The sequence below is a fragment of the Trachurus trachurus genome, assembly GCF_905171665.1.
Source record: "Trachurus trachurus genome assembly, chromosome: 21".
NCBI lineage: Eukaryota > Metazoa > Chordata > Actinopteri > Carangiformes > Carangidae > Trachurus > Trachurus trachurus.
The window spans coordinates 29,298,027-29,317,246 of NC_139899.1; the positions used below are offsets into that span (position 1 = coordinate 29,298,027).

Below are 19,220 nucleotides of genomic sequence, written 5' to 3' on the forward strand. Positions count from 1 at the left end.
GAGGCCTGAGAACATAAAACTGTTCACTGTACAAGGTCAAAGACACAACCACGTTCACCCCGCTGCAATAAAAGCATCCCGGCGATGACCACGAGTCCGTATTATCAGCTGCTGCTGCGAGCGGCCGAGTCCCTGCTGCTCTGAGTTAAAGGACGAGTGCTCCTGAGCAGGAAGTGGCTGAGGAGGAAATGCCTTTGTGATGAGAGGCAGCCAGATCTGTGCTGACTCTCCCTGCTGCCACATTTCCTTCAAAGCATTGTTCTCGTCTGCTGGAGGATGTTTAAGACTCAACAGCAACAAGAAAAAGAAAAAAAACTAACTAAAACCTAAAGCTCCATGGTTTCTCCTTCTTCCTTTGTGTTTTATTTTTAAGGACTGATCCATGAGAAGATCTAAAAACCATCTCAGTGTAGTTTTCCATCTCCTCTCTCTCTCAGCTTCTCTCTGGAGCTCTAGTAACAACCGGTCGGTGTCAGCCAATCAGAAGAGAGGAGGCTCTGGACCTCTTTTCTGATTGGCTGAATGTTTGATTTAATAAAAAAAATAGAGCATATTGCAGAATAAAACACTCAGAGAAACCAAATCCTGCAAACCCTTCAGTAACTCCAGCAGCAACCTTTCTCAAATTTGACACAAACATTGACCTAGACTGGATCAAGGATGAACTGATTAGATTTTAGGGGTCAAAGGTCAAAGGTCAAGGCTAGTGTGACCTCCCAAACCACAAACACTCTGGATAAACAAACCTGAACCCAGCGTGAGAGGTGGGAGGTGATTCTAGTATCAACAAGACTTTAGTTCGTTAAAGGGATAGTTCAACATTTTGGAAAATTGGCCCATTGCCATAACCCCTATAGTCATAGCAGTAGGTTCGTTACCTTTATTTGTCGATGCAAGCTATTTTTAGAACGGCGGAGCAGAGCCGTGAGCTGCTCAGAGCTACGCTACTGAGGCTCATGGGATTTCTTGGTTTCCCTCATCAAACTCATCAAATACACAATCCAACAACTCCACAACGCTCTGGTGGACAAGTTGTGACCTGCACATTCACCACACTATGAGATAATAACAGAACGTTACCGGACAGAGTCTCTGCATTTCCCTCTAAAACAACTCTGTCTGGTAACGTTGTGTTATTATCTCATAGCGTGGTGAATGTGCAGGTCACAACTTGTCCACCAGAGCGTTGTGGAGTTGCTGGATTGTGTATTTGATGAGTTTGATGAGGGAAACCAAGAAATCCCATGAGCCTCCGTAGCGTAGCTCTGAGCAGCTCACGCTCTGCTCCGCCGTTCTAAAAACAGCTTGCACCAACAATTAAAGGTAACAAACCTACTGCTATGACTATAGGGATTATTATGAGCCAATTTGCCCAAATGTTGAACTATCCCTTTAAGTCTAAATCCAACAGAAACAACAGAGAGTTGATGATTTCCAGCTTTAATTAACGAGCTGTGCTGAACATGTTCATTAGGACACGTGTGACGTTTTCATGTGAGAGTGTTTGTTTACAGAACTCCTCTTTAAATAGCACTTTACATAATAGTTTAATATCAGGTTGTCATGTGATTCTGTTTCTGATCCTGACATGAAAACAAAGCCGGCTTTCATTATGTGTGTGTGTGTGTGTTTTTTGTGTTTTTTCTCACCACATGTGGAGTTAACAACACTTAAACTGATCCCAGGCCTTGTTTCACATTCAGTCGGCCCTCAGATAGAGAGAAGCCCAGGTGCTGCGCTCTCAGGCCGACACGCAGGAAGGCAAACACTCTCACGCTGAGTCAACACGGCTGAGTGTCCGCGAACAAAAGGCCCAGTATGTGATGTGGCGACCCGGAGCGAGGGGGGCACGCACGAGACCACGAGGTGCACAGTCAGTGACGGTCGGAGACTCACGCTTCATCATCACAACCACATACTATCATTACCCAGATAAAATGAATACATAAAGGCGCTTGGTGGAGATATGGAGAAACAAAATCTATTTGTTCAGTGGCTATAATTATAATCAACAAAGCCAGTGAGTGAATATTTGTCTTAATTTCATTTACATCCACGTCCAATTGCTCACATTTGTTGACACACAAATGTAAACTTCCTGATACAAACGAAACAAAGACACACAGGAAAAAAAGACAACTAGAGGTCGAGTAGAGTTACACCTGACTTTCAATTAGATATGTGTGTTAAAGGGATAGTTCAATATTTAGTCAGATCCTCCTCTCACCATAATCCCTATAGTCATAGCAGTGGGTTCATTACCTTTAATTATCGGTGCATGTTGTTTTGAGATCGGCGGGTCAGAGACGTGAGCTGCTCAAATACACAATCCAACAACTCCAAAACGCTCTGGTGGACAAGTTGTGACCTGCACATTCACCAGGTTATGAGATAATCATGTAACATTACAAGACAGAGTTGTGAGTGATTTCACAAGCACAAGTAGTTCCGAGTATTTGCTTCATGTGTCACAATGTTGCATGATTATCTCATAGCGTGGTGAATGTGCAGGTCACCAGAGCGTTGTGGAGTTGTTGGATTGTGTATTTGAGCAGCTCACGTCTCTGCCCCGCCCATCTCAAAACAACATGCACCGATAATTAAAGGTGATGAACCTACTGCTATGACTATAGGGATTATGGTGAGAGGAGAATTTGCCAAAATGTTTAACTATCCCTTTAAATTGTGTTCTAATTAGCACATAAAGACTTGAGCTATGGCCAAAAACATGATTAGTGACACTGTGACCTTTGACCTTTGATGATCAGATACTAATCAGTTCATCCTTGAGTCCATATGAATGCAGTAGTAGATTCTCCCACCTGTGTTTTTACAGCAGGTGAAGAGCTGACTTTACAAAGAGTCCAAACCATAAAGATCCTCAGTTTCCGCTGCAGGAATATTTCCATTCATCAGGAACTTTGTGTTTTCTCTTCTTTCACACACACACATCACACTCTCTTCCTCTCTTTCTCTCTCTCTGTCTGTAGCCTACATGTTTTAGCTTGTGCTGCTGCAGCCGCCACATTAACACGACACCGCTCGGCTCAGACATGTGATCATATGGAAATGTTATGGCGACTGTTAACCTGATAATCTGTCCAGCTGTCATCAGAGCTGCAGGCAGGCAGCAGTGGGAACCTGCTGCATGGGACTTTAGCTCCTGCAGCTACAGCTTATAGAGAAAAGGCAGGAAAATCCTCACTCAAGCTTGAACCAGCAAAAACAAAACAAAACCAAAAAAAAAAACGTACATAAATACAGAAGAGAAATGGTGTCACCTTCTTTACACAAAGGTATTTTCACATGAAAGGCACAAAATAAAAAAGAAAAACCCTCAGCTAACCCTGTGTGAGGATCACATCGCAGCCACAGAACATGTTGATTATTTCAGAGTGTGCATGGGAGCTGAGGGGGTTCAGCGGGGACTCAGACTCCCGATCTCCGCGGGTCACAGCCGAGAAACCAAAAACATGCCGACACGGAGAGTTTTCTGTTGACGCTGGTTTGCTGCTTTGCTGACCAGAGGCCATGACAAACAGTCAGGCTGCAAATCAAACATGTGTGTGTGTGTGTATTATTGACACATGTTGACTGTTTGGTTGATGCTACAGTTGGGTTTTGTGTTTCTCCTCCCCGATCGGCTCGCTCGGCTGCAGCAGCTGCAGCCATCATTCATCCCTCTACTTTACAATATAAACATACCAAGGTGGAATGGGCTGCAGGGATAAAGTGAGGAGGAATGCGAGGAATGTGTCGAGCTCCAAATGAAATCATGCATTATTCAGACGAAGGAGGAACGAGAGAGAGGAGGGAAAAAAAAAAAACCAAAATGTGGAACTTATCATTCTTCTGAAGACAAAGAGAAGGTTAGAGATCACGTTCGACTGTCACTCACGGCCTTTATCAGCAAATTCATTGGGCTGCTCCTCCTTGTTGCCAGTCTTGTCACGAACCTGAAAACAATGGCTCTACACACACACACACACACACACACAATCCCCTCCTCAACAAGTCTAGTTTACGGTGCCATCACTCAGCTGTGAGGCTGTAAACTACACACCAAGTTTTTCTACCTCTGGTCTGAGAACGAGTCTGAGCTCACATTTGTATTCAGTTATTTCTCACAATCTCTCTGAAACACACAACCACAAACTCACACATTGACACACTTCAGTCATCGATATCAGACCGATGAAGTTGGGGATCGATCCATGTAATGTGGTTTTTTCAGGGGGAATGCCGAAAACGATGATTGTAGTAATCAAGGAAACTGAAAACCGATATTCTTTTGCAGTAAAAATAATAACACACATGGGATTTGACTGAATACAGTATAATGTGTGTTTACACTCAACACAATCGACACAAACTCCAACACAAATCAGAGCCAAAGGAGTGTGTTTTGAAATACATTTATGTTATCGGTGGAAAAAAAACAACCAATGCTGATCTAAATATCGACCTTGCTGATTGTTGTTGATCCCAAAATTAAAGGGATAGTTCAATATTTTGGCAAATTGGCCCATTGCCATAATCGCTATAGTCATAGCAGTAGGTTCGTTACCTTTAATTGTCGGTGCATGTTGTTTTTAGAACGGCGGAGCAGAGCCGTGAGCTGCTCAGAGCTACGCTACGGAGGCTCATGGGATTTCTTGGTTTCCCTCATCAAACTCATCAAATACACAATCCAACAACATCACAACGCTCTGGTGGACAAGTTGTGACCTGCACATTCACCACGCTATGAGATAATAACACAACGTTACCAGACAGAGTTGTTTTAGAGGGAAATACAGAGACTGCTTGCTGAAAAACTGTCCCTGAAGGCAACGTGCATCAGTGGTTTTGCATGAATTTACCTCTAAAACAACTCTGTCTGGTAACGTTGTGTTAATATCTCATAGCGTGGTGAATGTGCAGGTCACAACTTGTCCACCAGAGCATTGTGGAGTTGTTGGATTGTGTATTTGATGAGGATGTAGTATATTATACTCCTTAATGTTCTTAGTTTTAATATCTTGTTATTACCATTATATATACTTTTTTGTATGTGTGCCTTGTTTGGAACTGAAGGAGTGTCTGGACAGATGCTCTACTTCATGGGTTCCACAATTTGCTTAGAAGTCATCTGACCTAAGGGGATAGGCATGGTCCAAGACGACTGAATGACCCGGTTGTCTTCTCTAATGGGTAAAAGACATGGGATACAGGACATGGGGTTTTTCGCTAGCCTAAAAGTTAAAGGGTCAGGTCAAAGGTCATTGGACATCTGGACGGGAGGTTTCTCTCTGTCCGGAGAAGGTGGAGTGTTGGAGATAAGCCAACATATAAAAAGGGAAGGTTTTTGGGTTGAGAGAGAGAGGTCTCACATTGGCACCATGAGATGCTCCAGGATTCGGCATTCTTTGTACACTGATTCTTCTTCTTGTTAATAAACTACTTTTTGAATGCAAGTGAAGACGTGTCGGCGGTGATCCCTTCTTTTCATCAACACATCAATATACCACAATTTTGGCGTCACGAACTTGGACGTGTTTGTGGCTCTTCAGTTTTTCTTCAGCTTTAATCAGCCGGCTCCTGCATCGATCTGGGCTTCTGAAAAGTGTGAGTTTTTCACAATATTGTGTGCTGGTTTGTTTGTTGGAGCTGTTGTCTGTCTGCTGTTGGGTCACACCGTTAAAGAATCTTTGTGTGGGTGATTATTGCTTTGATGATTGGAAGTTGATTATCGTTCTAAATTTTTCTAAATTTGGTTTTTGGTTTTTGTTTGCGCTGCTGGCAACGCAAAAAGGGGGAAATAGGGAATTTGGGGTAAAAGTAAAATAGGACATTTGGGGTAAAATGGGTAGGTAAAGAAAAGGGGTAAAAAGGGGATTAAGTAATGGGTAATAATATAAGTTAAGAATTGGTCTTAGTGGGTTTAAAGGAACTGGGGTTAAAGAGGGTTAACTAAAATAAAGGGGTTAAAGAGGGTTAACTGAAGGGATTTTTTGAGTAAAAAATAGGTAAAATAAAGGGACATTTTGGGGTAAGGAATAAAGTAAATGGGGGATACTTAAAGAATAAAATAAAGTTAAAAAGAAGTAAAAAATAAAGAGAAAGAAAGAAGCTTTAATACATATGTGATCACCTTAATGTTTTGTGTTTGTTTGTTAAATCCCCATTTTTGTGTGTGTGTGAAGACTGATTTTCTTTTGTGAATAAAGTTTATGAGTAATTGATATGATTGAGTGTATGTTGAATAAGGTATAAGAGTGAATAAAGTATAAGAATAAGAAGTTTGAGTAAGTTATAACATGTTATATTATATATATAATTATATATTCTTTAAGTTTTAACAAATATGAGCCTGAGAAGGATGATTATGAACCTCTAAAGGACGTTTAATAAGAAATAAAATTAAGAATCTTCTAAGGGGACTTTTGGGAAAGAAACTTATGAACCCCGGAAGAAGAACTTTTTGTGTGGTGGAGAATTTTTTGATAAAGCCTGATTAATTTTGGGAAAACACTTATTTAAAGTGAGAATGTTTCTATGAAAATTATAACGTTCTGAAGTTATAATACAGAATTTTTGAAAGAAAGGAAAAACTTGCAGTAGGAATGTGTTTTGTGTATCTAGTGATTTTATAAAACACTGAACTATTTGTCTGTCTTCCTTTCATGGTGTGAGAGTTCAAAGAGGAGGCAAAAGGACAAAGGGTGTGTCTGGAGGAGAAAGGACAGCTGGTTTGCATCACAGGGACTGAGGCTTGCGGACAACAGCGCTTGCATCCGGATCCAGTGATAAAGGCCAGTTTGATTTTATCCACAAACTCTTTCTGACAAATGTATCTGCATTTATACCTCTGTGCATACATTTATAGTTGACATTGTTGATGCATATTCAGTTTGATTGATAATAGTACACTCATTTACATTTAGTACATACACCTGCATCATACATATGTTGTAGTTAATTAGAAGAAAGCTTGGCAAAGGACTGATCATTTCATTAATGGGATAATAGTGTTTGGTTTGTGTGAGATTTTGTTGTTGGCTTGTGATTTGGTTTGGTTATTGCTGGGTAAAGATGGTTGATTTTGTGGTTGAAGAGCTTTGTGTGTGGACCTGGCGTTGTGAATTTTTACCTATAGAACTCTCTTTTGATTTCTGAAGTTGGTAAATCTTTTCATCTGTTTTTTATCAACTGTGACAATTAAAGGAGCATAAGTAATTAAAATACAATTAGTAGTAATTCATTAGATATAATAAAAATCACAATAAAATAGAATAAAGTTAATTTGGTTAAATTGAATTAGAAAATAATATCAAAATGCCAAAAATAGACAATCCAAAAGTAATCACTCCTGTTGAAGTTGTCCAAAAGAATAATCCCTTAATTAAAGGTATAGCAGAAATGTCAGAGAAGTGGCATGGGCGTTGGTCTAATGTTGACCAACCATGGCCAGTCGTAGGGACTTTTAACCCAGATGTAATTAAAACAATGCAGGTGCTTGTGTCCACATATAAGGCAGGTGAGAAGAAAGGGGAAAAGGGAGAGAAGCGTAAACAGAAGAGACAGACGGAGTTTGACATGCTCCAGCTGTTTGAGAGAGAGGGACAGCAATGGGCAAAGGCTAAGAAGGAGGAGAAAGATAAGGTTCAAGAGGAAGTAGAGAAGAATGTTAAGAAAGTAGAAAAGTTGATGGCAGAGATTGATATACTCCTCTCACATGTGGTCCCAGTACAGAGACCCCCACCTTATGAGAAGGAGGAGGAGTTTAGGGAAATGTATCCTCAGCTCCCAGTAATTAGTCAGGAGGAGGAAGATCAGAGTGATGAGGAAAAAGCTGTGGGAGGATATGATTCAGCAGTTAGAAGGTTATTGGCTAGAGCAGAAAGAAGAAGAGGTGGAACAGAAAGGAAGACAGATCTAAGAGAAGAAAGTGAAAGGGAAAGCGAAGATGAAAATGAGAATAGTGATAGTAATGGAGATTTGGCGAGTGAGAGTCCTTCATTTTCAAGAAGGCATACCAAGAAAAAACATGTTTCTAGGGAAGAAGAAGAGAGACGACAACCTTTGAGTAGGATTGATAAAAGTATAGATCAATGCCTTAAATATTTGGACCAATACACCACACCAAAAGGCCGGAGATTGTTACAGGAACAATTACAGGACTTGCAAATGCAAAAGAAAAAGTTATTGAAAAAAGCCTCCCAAAAATCAGCAAGGGAGGAAGATAAGTCTGATAAGATCTGTCCAGTGGTTATCAGAGGACAGAATCTGGTGTATAAATCTTGGGATGATACAGTTATGCAAGATTTATTTGACCAATTACCCATTCTTCAGGATGGAGCACATCCTTGGATTTTAAAGTTGAAGGAGATTATGTTGGGGACAAAGCCTACCATGGGAGACTTTAAGAGACTTCTGGTAAACATTATTGGGGTTCCAGCCATGGAAGAGATTTTACAGAAAGCTGGATATAATCGATATGTGGGATCTACTGTGAACGATTCAGAGCTGTTTGGAGCAAATAGAGGTCGACTGTATAGAGCGTTAAGAGATACATTTCCAACAAATGTACACCCTGATAATATTCATGTTGAGCCATTAGGACAAGAAGAAAATCCAAGATCTTATGTGTCAAGAGCGCATCAGGTGTGGAGAAATGTTACAGGGAGTGATCCAGAGGAGAGTCAGATGGAACAATCAATCTTGCGAGCTAAGATTCAGAAGGGGTTGCCTCTGTCAGTGAGGAGTAAATTAGCAGAAGTGGTTGGTCTAGGGAGCATGATAAAGAGTGTTTATACAGATCACATAGCATACCAAGTAGAGCTGTATAGAAAGAAAGAGCATGAACAGGAGGGCCAAGATCAGGAGATCCTTAGACAGTTAAACCAGATTCAGTTGGTAGATAATAAGAAGAAGGAGAAGAAGCAGGCAGTAGTTATGCAGAACCAACCTGAGATAAATCAGCCCATGTCACAGCCACAGCCACAGCCACAGCTGCAACCACAGCCAAATCAGTTCCAGACACCACAGCCTTGTGCAGCGGTACCTTTTGTTTATAATGCACAGCCGACCTTTGGCCTGCAGCAGCAGGCATGGAGAGGAAGAGGTCGAGGAAATGTAGGGAGAGCAAGGGGAAACTTCAGTCCAAATTTTCAACAAAGTCCTGAAGTGTGTTATATCTGTGGACTGCTTGGACATTTTGCCCGTGAGTGTAACAAACTAGGAGGAGGAAATTTCAGAGGGAATTTCAGAGGGAATTTCAGAGGAATCCCAAGAGGAGGCTTCAGAGGTCAGCTAATGACATTCCGAGGACTGTTGAACCCTCTCAGGGGTCCGCAGCTAGGATTCTAGGGATGCCCAGAAAATCTGAAAGGGAGGTGTCAGGTGGTACCTCTTACAATATCAATTGAGCTCTGCTACAAAAAATCAAAAAAACTACAATACCTATACTGGTATCAGGAGCATATACCTATCTGTACTTTTGGGAAGAGATGCTTTGTGTTCTGTGATGACACTAGCGTTAAAACCAGTTAATTTGTTCTCCTTCTGTCTCAACTGTCCATTGCTTGCCTGGCATATTATTAAAACAAGATGTAAACATGTAGGAAGTGCAGGGTAAAATATCAACATCAGGATAAGGACATATTTTGACTTATACTTGTCTGAATGAGGTTAATGTTGCAGTGTTGAACAGCCACTCTTCAACACTCATGTGTTGTATTGTTTTGATTTTTGTTGATGGTGATGAAACCTCATAGAATTCATAAGTTGTAGTTTAACATTTATTGACCAAACTGACATGCATCAGATGCTAAAGTAAAGAAAGTAAAATTGCACTGCTTTGGCAGTAACATGTAGTATGAGCAGAAATTTGAAGTTTAAACAGTTGTTGTTTGTCATTCTCCATCTTTTCCTTTATATAGTTAAGAATTATTGTTATTGCCATAGTGTAATAAAATGAAACGTAGGCCTACATAAGAAATCTTTCTTAGTATGTTTAAACTCATTGTGTTGGTAAATGTTGATTAGTTGGTTTACTGTTGGGAAAAATAAATAAATAAAGAATATCTTATCAAGACTCACTCAATTATCCACAAAACTGGCTTTCTCATAATAAAATTAAATAGGACAGAACATGACATGGTAAGAAAATTGTGTGTCTCCAGTGCAGGTCTGGGATCCACTACTCACTCAGGTCAACAGCCCAATTTGAGCCAAAGTGAGAGGCTGTTGCCTCTTAAAGTTCCAGTGTAAAATGTATAATTAAATAATACAAGGAAAAATTAGAAATTTAGCAAGCTTACTACACTTATTGCAGTAACATACAGTATATTCAAAGAGCTTAATTTACACAGTATGAAGTTGTATGGTTACCTTAGAAAGTTGAGATAATTACAAACAGGAAGCTGTTCTTGAAATAAAGAAATAGTTGTGGTTAGGCAGAGGTGACACTTAAGATTCTATTGGTCTTTGGAGAATCATGAAGGATTGATAATAGTGCTCTCAGACCTTTTAGGTCTGACGATTCAAGAAGCACATGGGTTGGCCCATGTTGCAAGGGGGGAGGTTATAGTGCTTAAGTAGACTGATTGGGTTATAACCAGGTGGATGCTGAGAGTCTGTGGATAAAATTGCAAAACTGATTTTGTAAAAATATAGGGATTTATGTGTTTATGTGCATTTGATGTTTGAAATGTATTTGCTGTTGCAAAGATCCTGGTTTGTTTTTTCTCTCCCTCCTAGAACATATAGGAGAGAGATCACTGTGAAAGTGCCAGGCTGTTCAGGGACCCAGATGTTATGAGGAGATTCAGACATCTAAACATGAAGAATGTGAATGAATTGAAGGGCCCTGAACATGGACACTTAAGTATTTTGACCACATTGAAGATTGACACTGTGGAAGAACTGCAGTGTAATTTGGTGTTTTTATTGTATGCATTTTTGATATTAAAGTTTGATGTCTTTTATGATGATATGTATTCACTATTGTATGTTTTGCTAGTATGTGGATATTGAAGCCTCAGATGTTTTCTTTTTCTTTTGACGTTTAGGGAGAGTAATGTTAGGCAGGGATAGGTCCAATGGAGGATCCGATGGGTTGACCAGCCTGAAATTGGATACTGTTTTGATTTTATTTGTCTGAGGTTTTCATATGTATCTACTGAATTGTTTCATTCAAGTTTTAAGAATTTCTTCTTTTCTAATTGGTTTGGAGTGCTAAACAGTGGTTGCCTAAGGCAGAGGGACCGTGAGAGAATTTCCTGTCTTGATTGTTTGATGGAAACTTTAAGGAAGATTGGCTGCCTGGCAGGTTTTCGCTCTCACACTCCACAAATTGTTTTATTGCTAATGATTGTTCTGTTATAAGTATTATATATGAATATCTGTTAATTTCATGATAATCATTTCAGTGTATGTTAACTTTTGTGTGTCGAGACTCTACGAGCCTCGAAGGGGGGAAATATGTAGTATATTATACTCCTTAATGTTCTTAGTTTTAATATCTTGTTATTACCATTATATATACTTTTTTGTATGTGTGCCTTGTTTGGAACTGAAGGAGTGTCTGGACAGATGCTCTACTTCATGGGTTCCACAATTTGCTTAGAAGTCATCTGACCTAAGGGGATAGGCATGGTCCAAGACGACTGAATGACCCGGTTGTCTTCTCTAATGGGTAAAAGACATGGGATACAGGACATGGGGTTTTTCGCTAGCCTAAAAGTTAAAGGGTCAGGTCAAAGGTCATTGGACATCTGGACGGGAGGTTTCTCTCTGTCCGGAGAAGGTGGAGTGTTGGAGATAAGCCAACATATAAAAAGGGAAGGTTTTTGGGTTGAGAGAGAGAGGTCTCACATTGGCACCATGAGATGCTCCAGGATTCGGCATTCTTTGTACACTGATTCTTCTTCTTGTTAATAAACTACTTTTTGAATGCAAGTGAAGACGTGTCGGCGGTGATCCCTTCTTTTCATCAACACATCAATATACCACAAGGGAAACCAAGAAATCCCATGAGCCTCCATAGTGTAGCTCTGAGCAGCTCACGGCTCTGCTCCGCCGTTCTAAAAACAGCTTGCACCGACAATTAAAGGTAACAAACCTACTGCTATGACTATAGGGATTATGGCAATGGGCCAATTTGCCAAAATGTTGAACTATCCCTTTAACAAGGAAAACCTATGGTGGCCCTGAGGGTTCATCTGACTGTAAGGACAAGAACATGCTACAAATTCAGAAACCAACTTAATCGATTGGATAACACACGACAGCTGCAAACACTCACAACACAACAGCAGTGTTTCTGGACGACACAATGAAGTGACAGACGCTGACATTACTCAACCAGCTGGGGGTTCAACAGAGACTCTGATCTACTTGATTTCATAACGAAGGTTTAGAAAAACTGCTCTATAAATAACAACTACCTATTATTTTTACTATCAAAGTTCACAAATGTAACTCTAATGTTGCAACAACAGAAACATGAGCCGCATTTTCATTTAACTGCTTCAGCACAGTTTGAAATCGCGAAACTAAAAATCAAATAATGTCCAAATGCAAATTTAAAAAAAGAAAAACTCACTATCAGCCCCATGAAGACCTGAACCACCTGGAGAGTTTTTATCCATGAGCCATTAACAATGATCTCTCTAACTATCAGGATGATGCAGTAGAATAATATCACCCTGCTGAGTATTTACTTACTGCTGCCACCACTTTATTTATTATACATGTGAGTTGTTGTGTTTTGTCCTATTTTATCTTCTTTTTTTTATTACACTTTTATTTCTTTTTCACCACTGAGAGAAGCTGTAATAAAAATTTCATTACTCAGCTGTTGAACCGAGGATAAAGAGTCTGTTGTGATCTTTCCTCTGGAGACCATGAACGACGTGTTGAAGAAGAATCAACCTCAGTGTTCAGGCTGAACCTTTAAAGGGATAGTTCACCCAAAATTGAAGCTCCTCTTCCCGGTTCGTCAAATTTGGACGAACCAGGGTCTGTCCTCTTCCCAGTTTGTCCAAATTCCGCTACAAAACAAGCTTGAAATATAGACTTATTTAATTCTTTTCGGGACAATTTCGCATTTCGGGGCTTCAATACAAGACGGCCATTACATACGAGCAGCATGGAGGTATTTGGATGTTTTTTGGTGTGTCTTTTTGTTACAAAGACAGTTGGTATCCATTTGCAACCGTTATATGGACATGCACTGCTACGCCGAGACCCCCTGTAACTCAGAAAATTCAATTTTGGGCGAACTATCTCTTTAACATCTGTATTTTTTTTGGACGTTTCGATCAACGACTGTTCCAGAAACTAAATCACAGCTGTGTCTAGTACTTCAGTACTTCATCTATAGACTCCAGATGGTCAAAACTGATGTGAAGAAATTTACTTTACATTACTTTATCATTTACTTGTTTCGTCCAGCGTTTAGATTTAGGAATGTGCGTGCTTTTTCTTATTTTTTCAAAGCTGATGTGAACACATGGTGATTTTTTTTTTCTTTTTTACATCCTTAGAAGAAACTGACATTATTTTTACCCCCTGTAACTCAGAGAAGGCACGGAGGACTCTGAAACTTCTCCCAGCCCTTAGTCGACATGTGGGTGAGTAGATAATGAGTGAAATTTCAATTTTGGGTGAACTATCCCTTTAACATCGTTCACGTCCGTGACTTTGTGCCAGACACTCGGTGCTCGACTCCAGTCCAGACCTCCAGACCAACAACGGACACTGACGACCTTTGACCCACAACAGATAAGAGACAGAGCAGCTCTAAAGGACGAGTCATCGTCCGTCCTTCTGACATCAGGTGGAGACGACTCCCGACTCCCGTGGCGAACGCTCGCTCCGACTCCAGCTGATGCCAGGCATGACGGTAGGCTGAGGGGGTGGGGGGTGAGGAGGGGGCAGGGATGACTCACCCCTCCTGCTATAATGGCTGGCTTCAGTCCCTGAGCTCCGGGGATGAGGGGTGAAGATGAGTGCGAGGGTGGCGACCCAGAGCCCGTGGCCTATACGCTGCTGTCATAACTCCGCTGTAATCAGCTGATAGAGCCTCAGCCGAGCTTCAGCGACACCAGAGGAGACACACGTTCACCCCCCCGGAGCGTGGGGGTGGGGGTGGGGGCAGAGGGGGTGACGCTTATCTGGAATCACATGCATTCATTCAAACAATGAAGTCTATTCAGGTCCAGCTGCAACCAAAGATCTGTGGCCCTCAGTGATGGAGGTTTTTTTTTACTAAAGTGATAAAAAAAAAGTTGAGAATTCGAACCGTGAGGTCAAACTCAGTCCAGAGGGTTCGACTTCCACCGTCCTCGTTCAGGGGTAAACCTCAACTTTAAAGGGATAGTACACCCAAAGTTCAAATTTCACTCATTATCTACTCACCCTCATGTCGACTAAGAGCTGTGAGAAGTTTCAGAGTCCTCCGTGCCTTCTCTTACAAGTTACGGGGGGGTCCACGCAGCAGTATTTGTCCATATAACGGTTGTGAATGGATACCACTTTTCTTCGTAACAAAAAGACACACCAGAAAACATCCAAATACCACCATACTGCTCGTCTGTAATGTCCCTCTTGTATTGAAGCCCCGACATGAGAAATTGTTCCTGTGTCAGTGCAAATCACGCGAGATTTGCACTGACACAGGAAGAGCAGTGAACCGAGACACTGGGAGCTTCCGCTACAAACAAGCTTAAAATATAGACTTATTTAATTTTTTTCGGAACAATTTCTCATCTGTGTTATTAGTGTTTTTTTAGAGGGTGAACTCTTAGGAGAGGGAGGAAGAACGGGCCGAGGAGGAGACGCTGGTGTTTCAGATAAGACCGCCAATCAAAGCTCCAGAGTAAACACCATGTGAACGTATCTGCAGCACGACATGGACACGTTCAAATCTCAACTGCTAATTTTTTGTTATCTCTTTTTTGTAAAGAAGTTGTTGGTGCAGCAAAAAGCTGAAATCACGACTCTAACTCCTCTATTGAAGGATGTTTCTGTAACGCACGACTTCAAAGAAAAAGTTTTGATAATATTATAAAAATGTTAATTTGTTGGCATCAAAGATCAAAACCATCAATTAAGTGATTCAGAGCCTAATGTGTCTCTGCGCTGGAGCTCCATTGTTGTCCAGAAGCTATTAAAACACATCAGACGTGTTCCTTCTGTTATCATGAACAAACACACACACACACACACACCATCCTGCTTCCACAAATACTCACTAAAACAACAAACGTGGATTAATCCGCCGCTGAAAATAGTCCCACATTTACTCCTGTTGAGTAAAAGACGACACAGAGCAGCTGTTACTGAGATGAAAAATGAATGTTTGAGTCAGAAACTATTGAGGGACATTCACACATCAGTGGTTTTGGTCGTTAAATTGAGTTAATGACCTCTAATATAAAATATATAGAGTATTTTAATGTTTATCCTTTAATGTTTATAACTTTCACTTATTGAAAAATATCAACATTTTGGGAAGATGGATAGTAGGCCCTACTGTTCTCAAAGTGGAATTAGCTTAGCTTAGCTTAGCTTAGCTTAGCTTAGCACAAAGACTGGAAACAGAGGGAAACAGCTAGCATGGCTGTGATAAGCTACAGCTACCAGAGCCTCTGAAGCCCTGTGGTTGGTTGGCTCAGGTGTGGACAGGTGTGTGGATATGATGGAATACCCAATTCCTGAATAAACAAAGACAACATCCTTATCCATGGAAACCAAGCTCCATGGCAACTGAGCCAAATTCCATAAATGTACAGGAAAACTGAGATGTGGTTGGAGCCTGTGAGTGTGTGTGTGTGTGCGTGTTTTAAAGGTCAACTGTAAACCCCTGGGCTCTATTTTTGGTGTGTTATCAATGACATAACAGTCGTATCTGAGTCCAAATTTGAATAGATTTACAGTGTCAACACATGAGTGGAAACTATATTCTCTGATGTAAAACATTGTTTCCACTATCATCATCATCATCATCAACTAACCATCGTTAATTAATCTGGCAGTTACCAAATCAACATGATCATATTATAGTTAGCCATGTTGTGCAGTCCAGTTTCCCTCTGTTTTAGCTCAGTGTTTGGTCTCCACCAGTCAAATTATCTCACATTTAAAATGCCTAAATATGACAACAATGACAGACTTATTTAGAAAATGAAATGTACAATGCATCACATCCTTCAGAAACACTGATATGGGCTTTTTAATGTTCTAAAACATGTGCTGTTTATATGTTATATGTGTATGAAGTCAAATCTTTTGTTACGGCATCAAAGTGTAGTCTCTGGAGACAACGTCCTTTAATCAATCTGGACCATCGCTGAGCCCATTTAGTCTTTCAGTGCCGTTCATTATTTCAAACTGCATTATTCAATTTAAGTACAAGAGAAATGTGTGTAATTACTGCTCATGTAATCGTTTCATAATTAAAATGTAAATGAATCTTTAAACGAGCGTGAAAATAACTAATTTTATTAGAAAGTTAGAACCTAAATGAAAGTTTATCTTCCATCCCCTCCCCCTCGTTTAACTCTCAGTGTGTGTGTGTGTTGTGTGTCTGGTCCAGTGTTCGCTGACAGCGTGACACATTTCTAAATCAAACATACATCAGCATCCATGTATTATTCAGTAAGGAAATGATATGAGCAGTAAACAAGTCTGCGGTTAAGATGCCACTTCCACGTTAAATCCAATCTTTGGGAGAGTGATTGCTGTCGCTGTTGCTGTCGTTGTTGTGGAGCATGCTGGGAAATCACCGGGTTCATGCCACCTTGTGTTATTAGTGCTGCAGTAAAAGAAGTATCACATCCTCTCCTCATATCGAACGACCTTTTCTAAGGTTGTTTCTAGTAGAAAAGGTCATTACAGGAGCTTTTTCAATACGTTTCTGTTCATTTCAACACAAAATCAACATCGACCTGCAGGAAGTTGTAACAGACAGTGTCAGGTCAGTATTACCTGATATTAAACCTGCTATATAACTAATAAAATGATCTTATTCATGTGTTATTCAGAGTTTCCCTCTGTTTTAGCTCCATGTTTGGTCTCCATCAGCTCCAGTGGGAAACATCTGGCTCGTTAGCCTAGTTGCTCAAATATCTCTGCTATAATATTTCTCTATGTTATACATTTTGTTTTCTGTTCTCACGTCTCATTTGTAAATGAGATCTTGACGTCAATGTGATTTCCTTATCAAATTAAGTATGTAAGAAATCCTGCACTATGTTCACCAGCTGCTCTCTGACTGTCTGCCTGCTGTTTACTGCTGTTTCTCTGAAAACATCTGTCATTTCAAATGTTAATTGTTTCAACCCTAAAAGAACAGACTTAGAGGAAAATGCCCTTTTTTTCTTTATAATGGGTCCTTGATTTGTAGATCCATCCATTAATTCTGTCAGCTAATTCAATATCACTACAAAAGTGGGTTTTGTTTATTGTGGTGTCACTGACTTGTGCTACTAATGAGTTTGTGGTTGTCTGTTTCTAATGTGATGGTAATACATCCAGTGTTTGTTGAGACCAAACTGCCTTCCCTCAAGCTACGCTGTTAGCAATAAGAAAGCAGTCAAAACAAGATCCTTAATAACCTGAAATGTGTGTAATAATCCCAAACTTTGGAAAAGTCACAGCAGGTCAAAGGTAAAACAAGAAGCCAGTCTGTAAACCAAGATGGACGTTCACAAGAGAATTATTTTCGCATTTGTTTTCTCTTTATAAATAATTTGAGCACTGTTTACATCCTCAGAGATGATGTCGTAACATTCTCAGGTTTCGGCAGAGACTCTTGTTTTGACACGTTATCACAACTGAGAGAGACGACAGTCAAAACTATGAATATGAGTCAGGATATTTTTCAAAATAAAAGCGGCCTCGGTAGTGCCAGCTTTTTGCAGAGTGGAACAAACTCAGCAGGTCGCTGTCAGATATCAACTAAACCACTTAACGTGGTATGTGTAGAGAGCAGCAGGTCAGCCGAGTGAGGAGGAGGAAGAGGAGGAGGAGGATGAAGTCAGGGGACTTGGCCTCAGCATGTTAACAGTTTTTCTCTCCACTGCTGCTGCTGCTGCTGGGAAACACATCAGGGACGAGGAGCAACTGCTCCTGAGTCATTCTCACTTTGTAAACGGCCAATTCAAACACAGCAAACTTGTCTTCTTGGGAAAAGTGGTCATGTGTTACAAGACCCACAATGCACTCTGATAAGACTCATATCTATCACTCTTTGTGATATTTTCCAAAATCATTTTCCATTGATTGTATGTAACTTATTTCATTTTAATTTTCATTGTAGGCTATTTAATGTTGTTAATGTATTTCTCAATCTTATATATAGCACTTTCAGATGCCTCTATGTTTACGCCTTTGACTCTTTTTTTTTTTTTTTACTAATAACTTATTTTTTCAATCAAATTTCAAACAAAGTTTCCAGTTCAAACTTACCAACTGTAATAAAAGTACATCATTCTGAGAATAACATTGTATTAGAGACAGAAAAATAAGCCCTTTTGAACCCTAGTGAAATTTGAGGAACCTATATTATAACATTGATTCAGAGAAAACAGCCAAAATGATCATTTTGGCTACCCTAAGCCTATCTTTAATAGAAACAGTATGTAATTATGAGATGCTTATTACTATTGAGCAAATCTTACTGTATCTACCATGTTATCTTTTGATCAATACATTATTTTCTCACACAATCAATTCATTCAAGCTGTTGATTAATAGTCATGGTTCTGATGTTCAAGATGCAACAGTCCAAAATCCAAGTATATTCAGTTTATTGTGATTGACATTCACATTCAGCCAATTAATCATTCTGTCAATCAGCTAATTCATTAACAAATAATTCCAGCTCTAATCTTCATCCTCCTTCCTCTTCCTTTTTTCACTGTGGTCTCACTCTGCCTGTTCCCTGAACACATCAGCAGCAACAGCAGAGAGAGGCAGCCTGTAGTTACTATGGTGGTGATGAAGATGGTGAAGAAGAGGATGAAGATGAGTGGTGTTAAGTCCTCACTTGAAATCAGTGTTGTGTTATTTAATGCCATGGCAACCACCAGTGCCCCTCCACCCCCTCCCACCCCACAGCCCCAGTCCACCAGAGCAGCTACAGTCAGACAGAGACAACCGTTAGATAGACACCGTGCTCGGTAACAGCAACAGCAGCCAACCACCGCTGCAGCTCCAGATGTCACATT

At 40.3% G+C, this 19,220-nt stretch overlaps 2 protein-coding genes across 2 annotated transcripts in view; both read right to left on the minus strand.

Moving 5' to 3' along the window:
• The window catches only part of LOC311004186 (SH3 domain-binding protein 4), a gene marked incomplete at its 3' end in the record, with an annotated part of 52,721 nt that overhangs the window by 32,848 nt on the left and 653 nt on the right, over positions 1-19,220 (minus strand). The window lies entirely within an intron of this gene.
• pde1a (phosphodiesterase 1A, calmodulin-dependent) overlaps positions 11,583-19,220 on the minus strand; it is a gene marked incomplete at both ends in the record, with an annotated part of 92,192 nt that continues 84,554 nt past the window's right edge. The window contains 2 exons of the mRNA XM_083996050.1: positions 11,583-11,673; positions 13,821-13,896. Coding sequence (XP_083852176.1) covers positions 11,583-11,673; positions 13,821-13,896 — 167 coding nt within the window. The remainder of the gene's footprint in view (positions 11,674-13,820; positions 13,897-19,220) is intronic.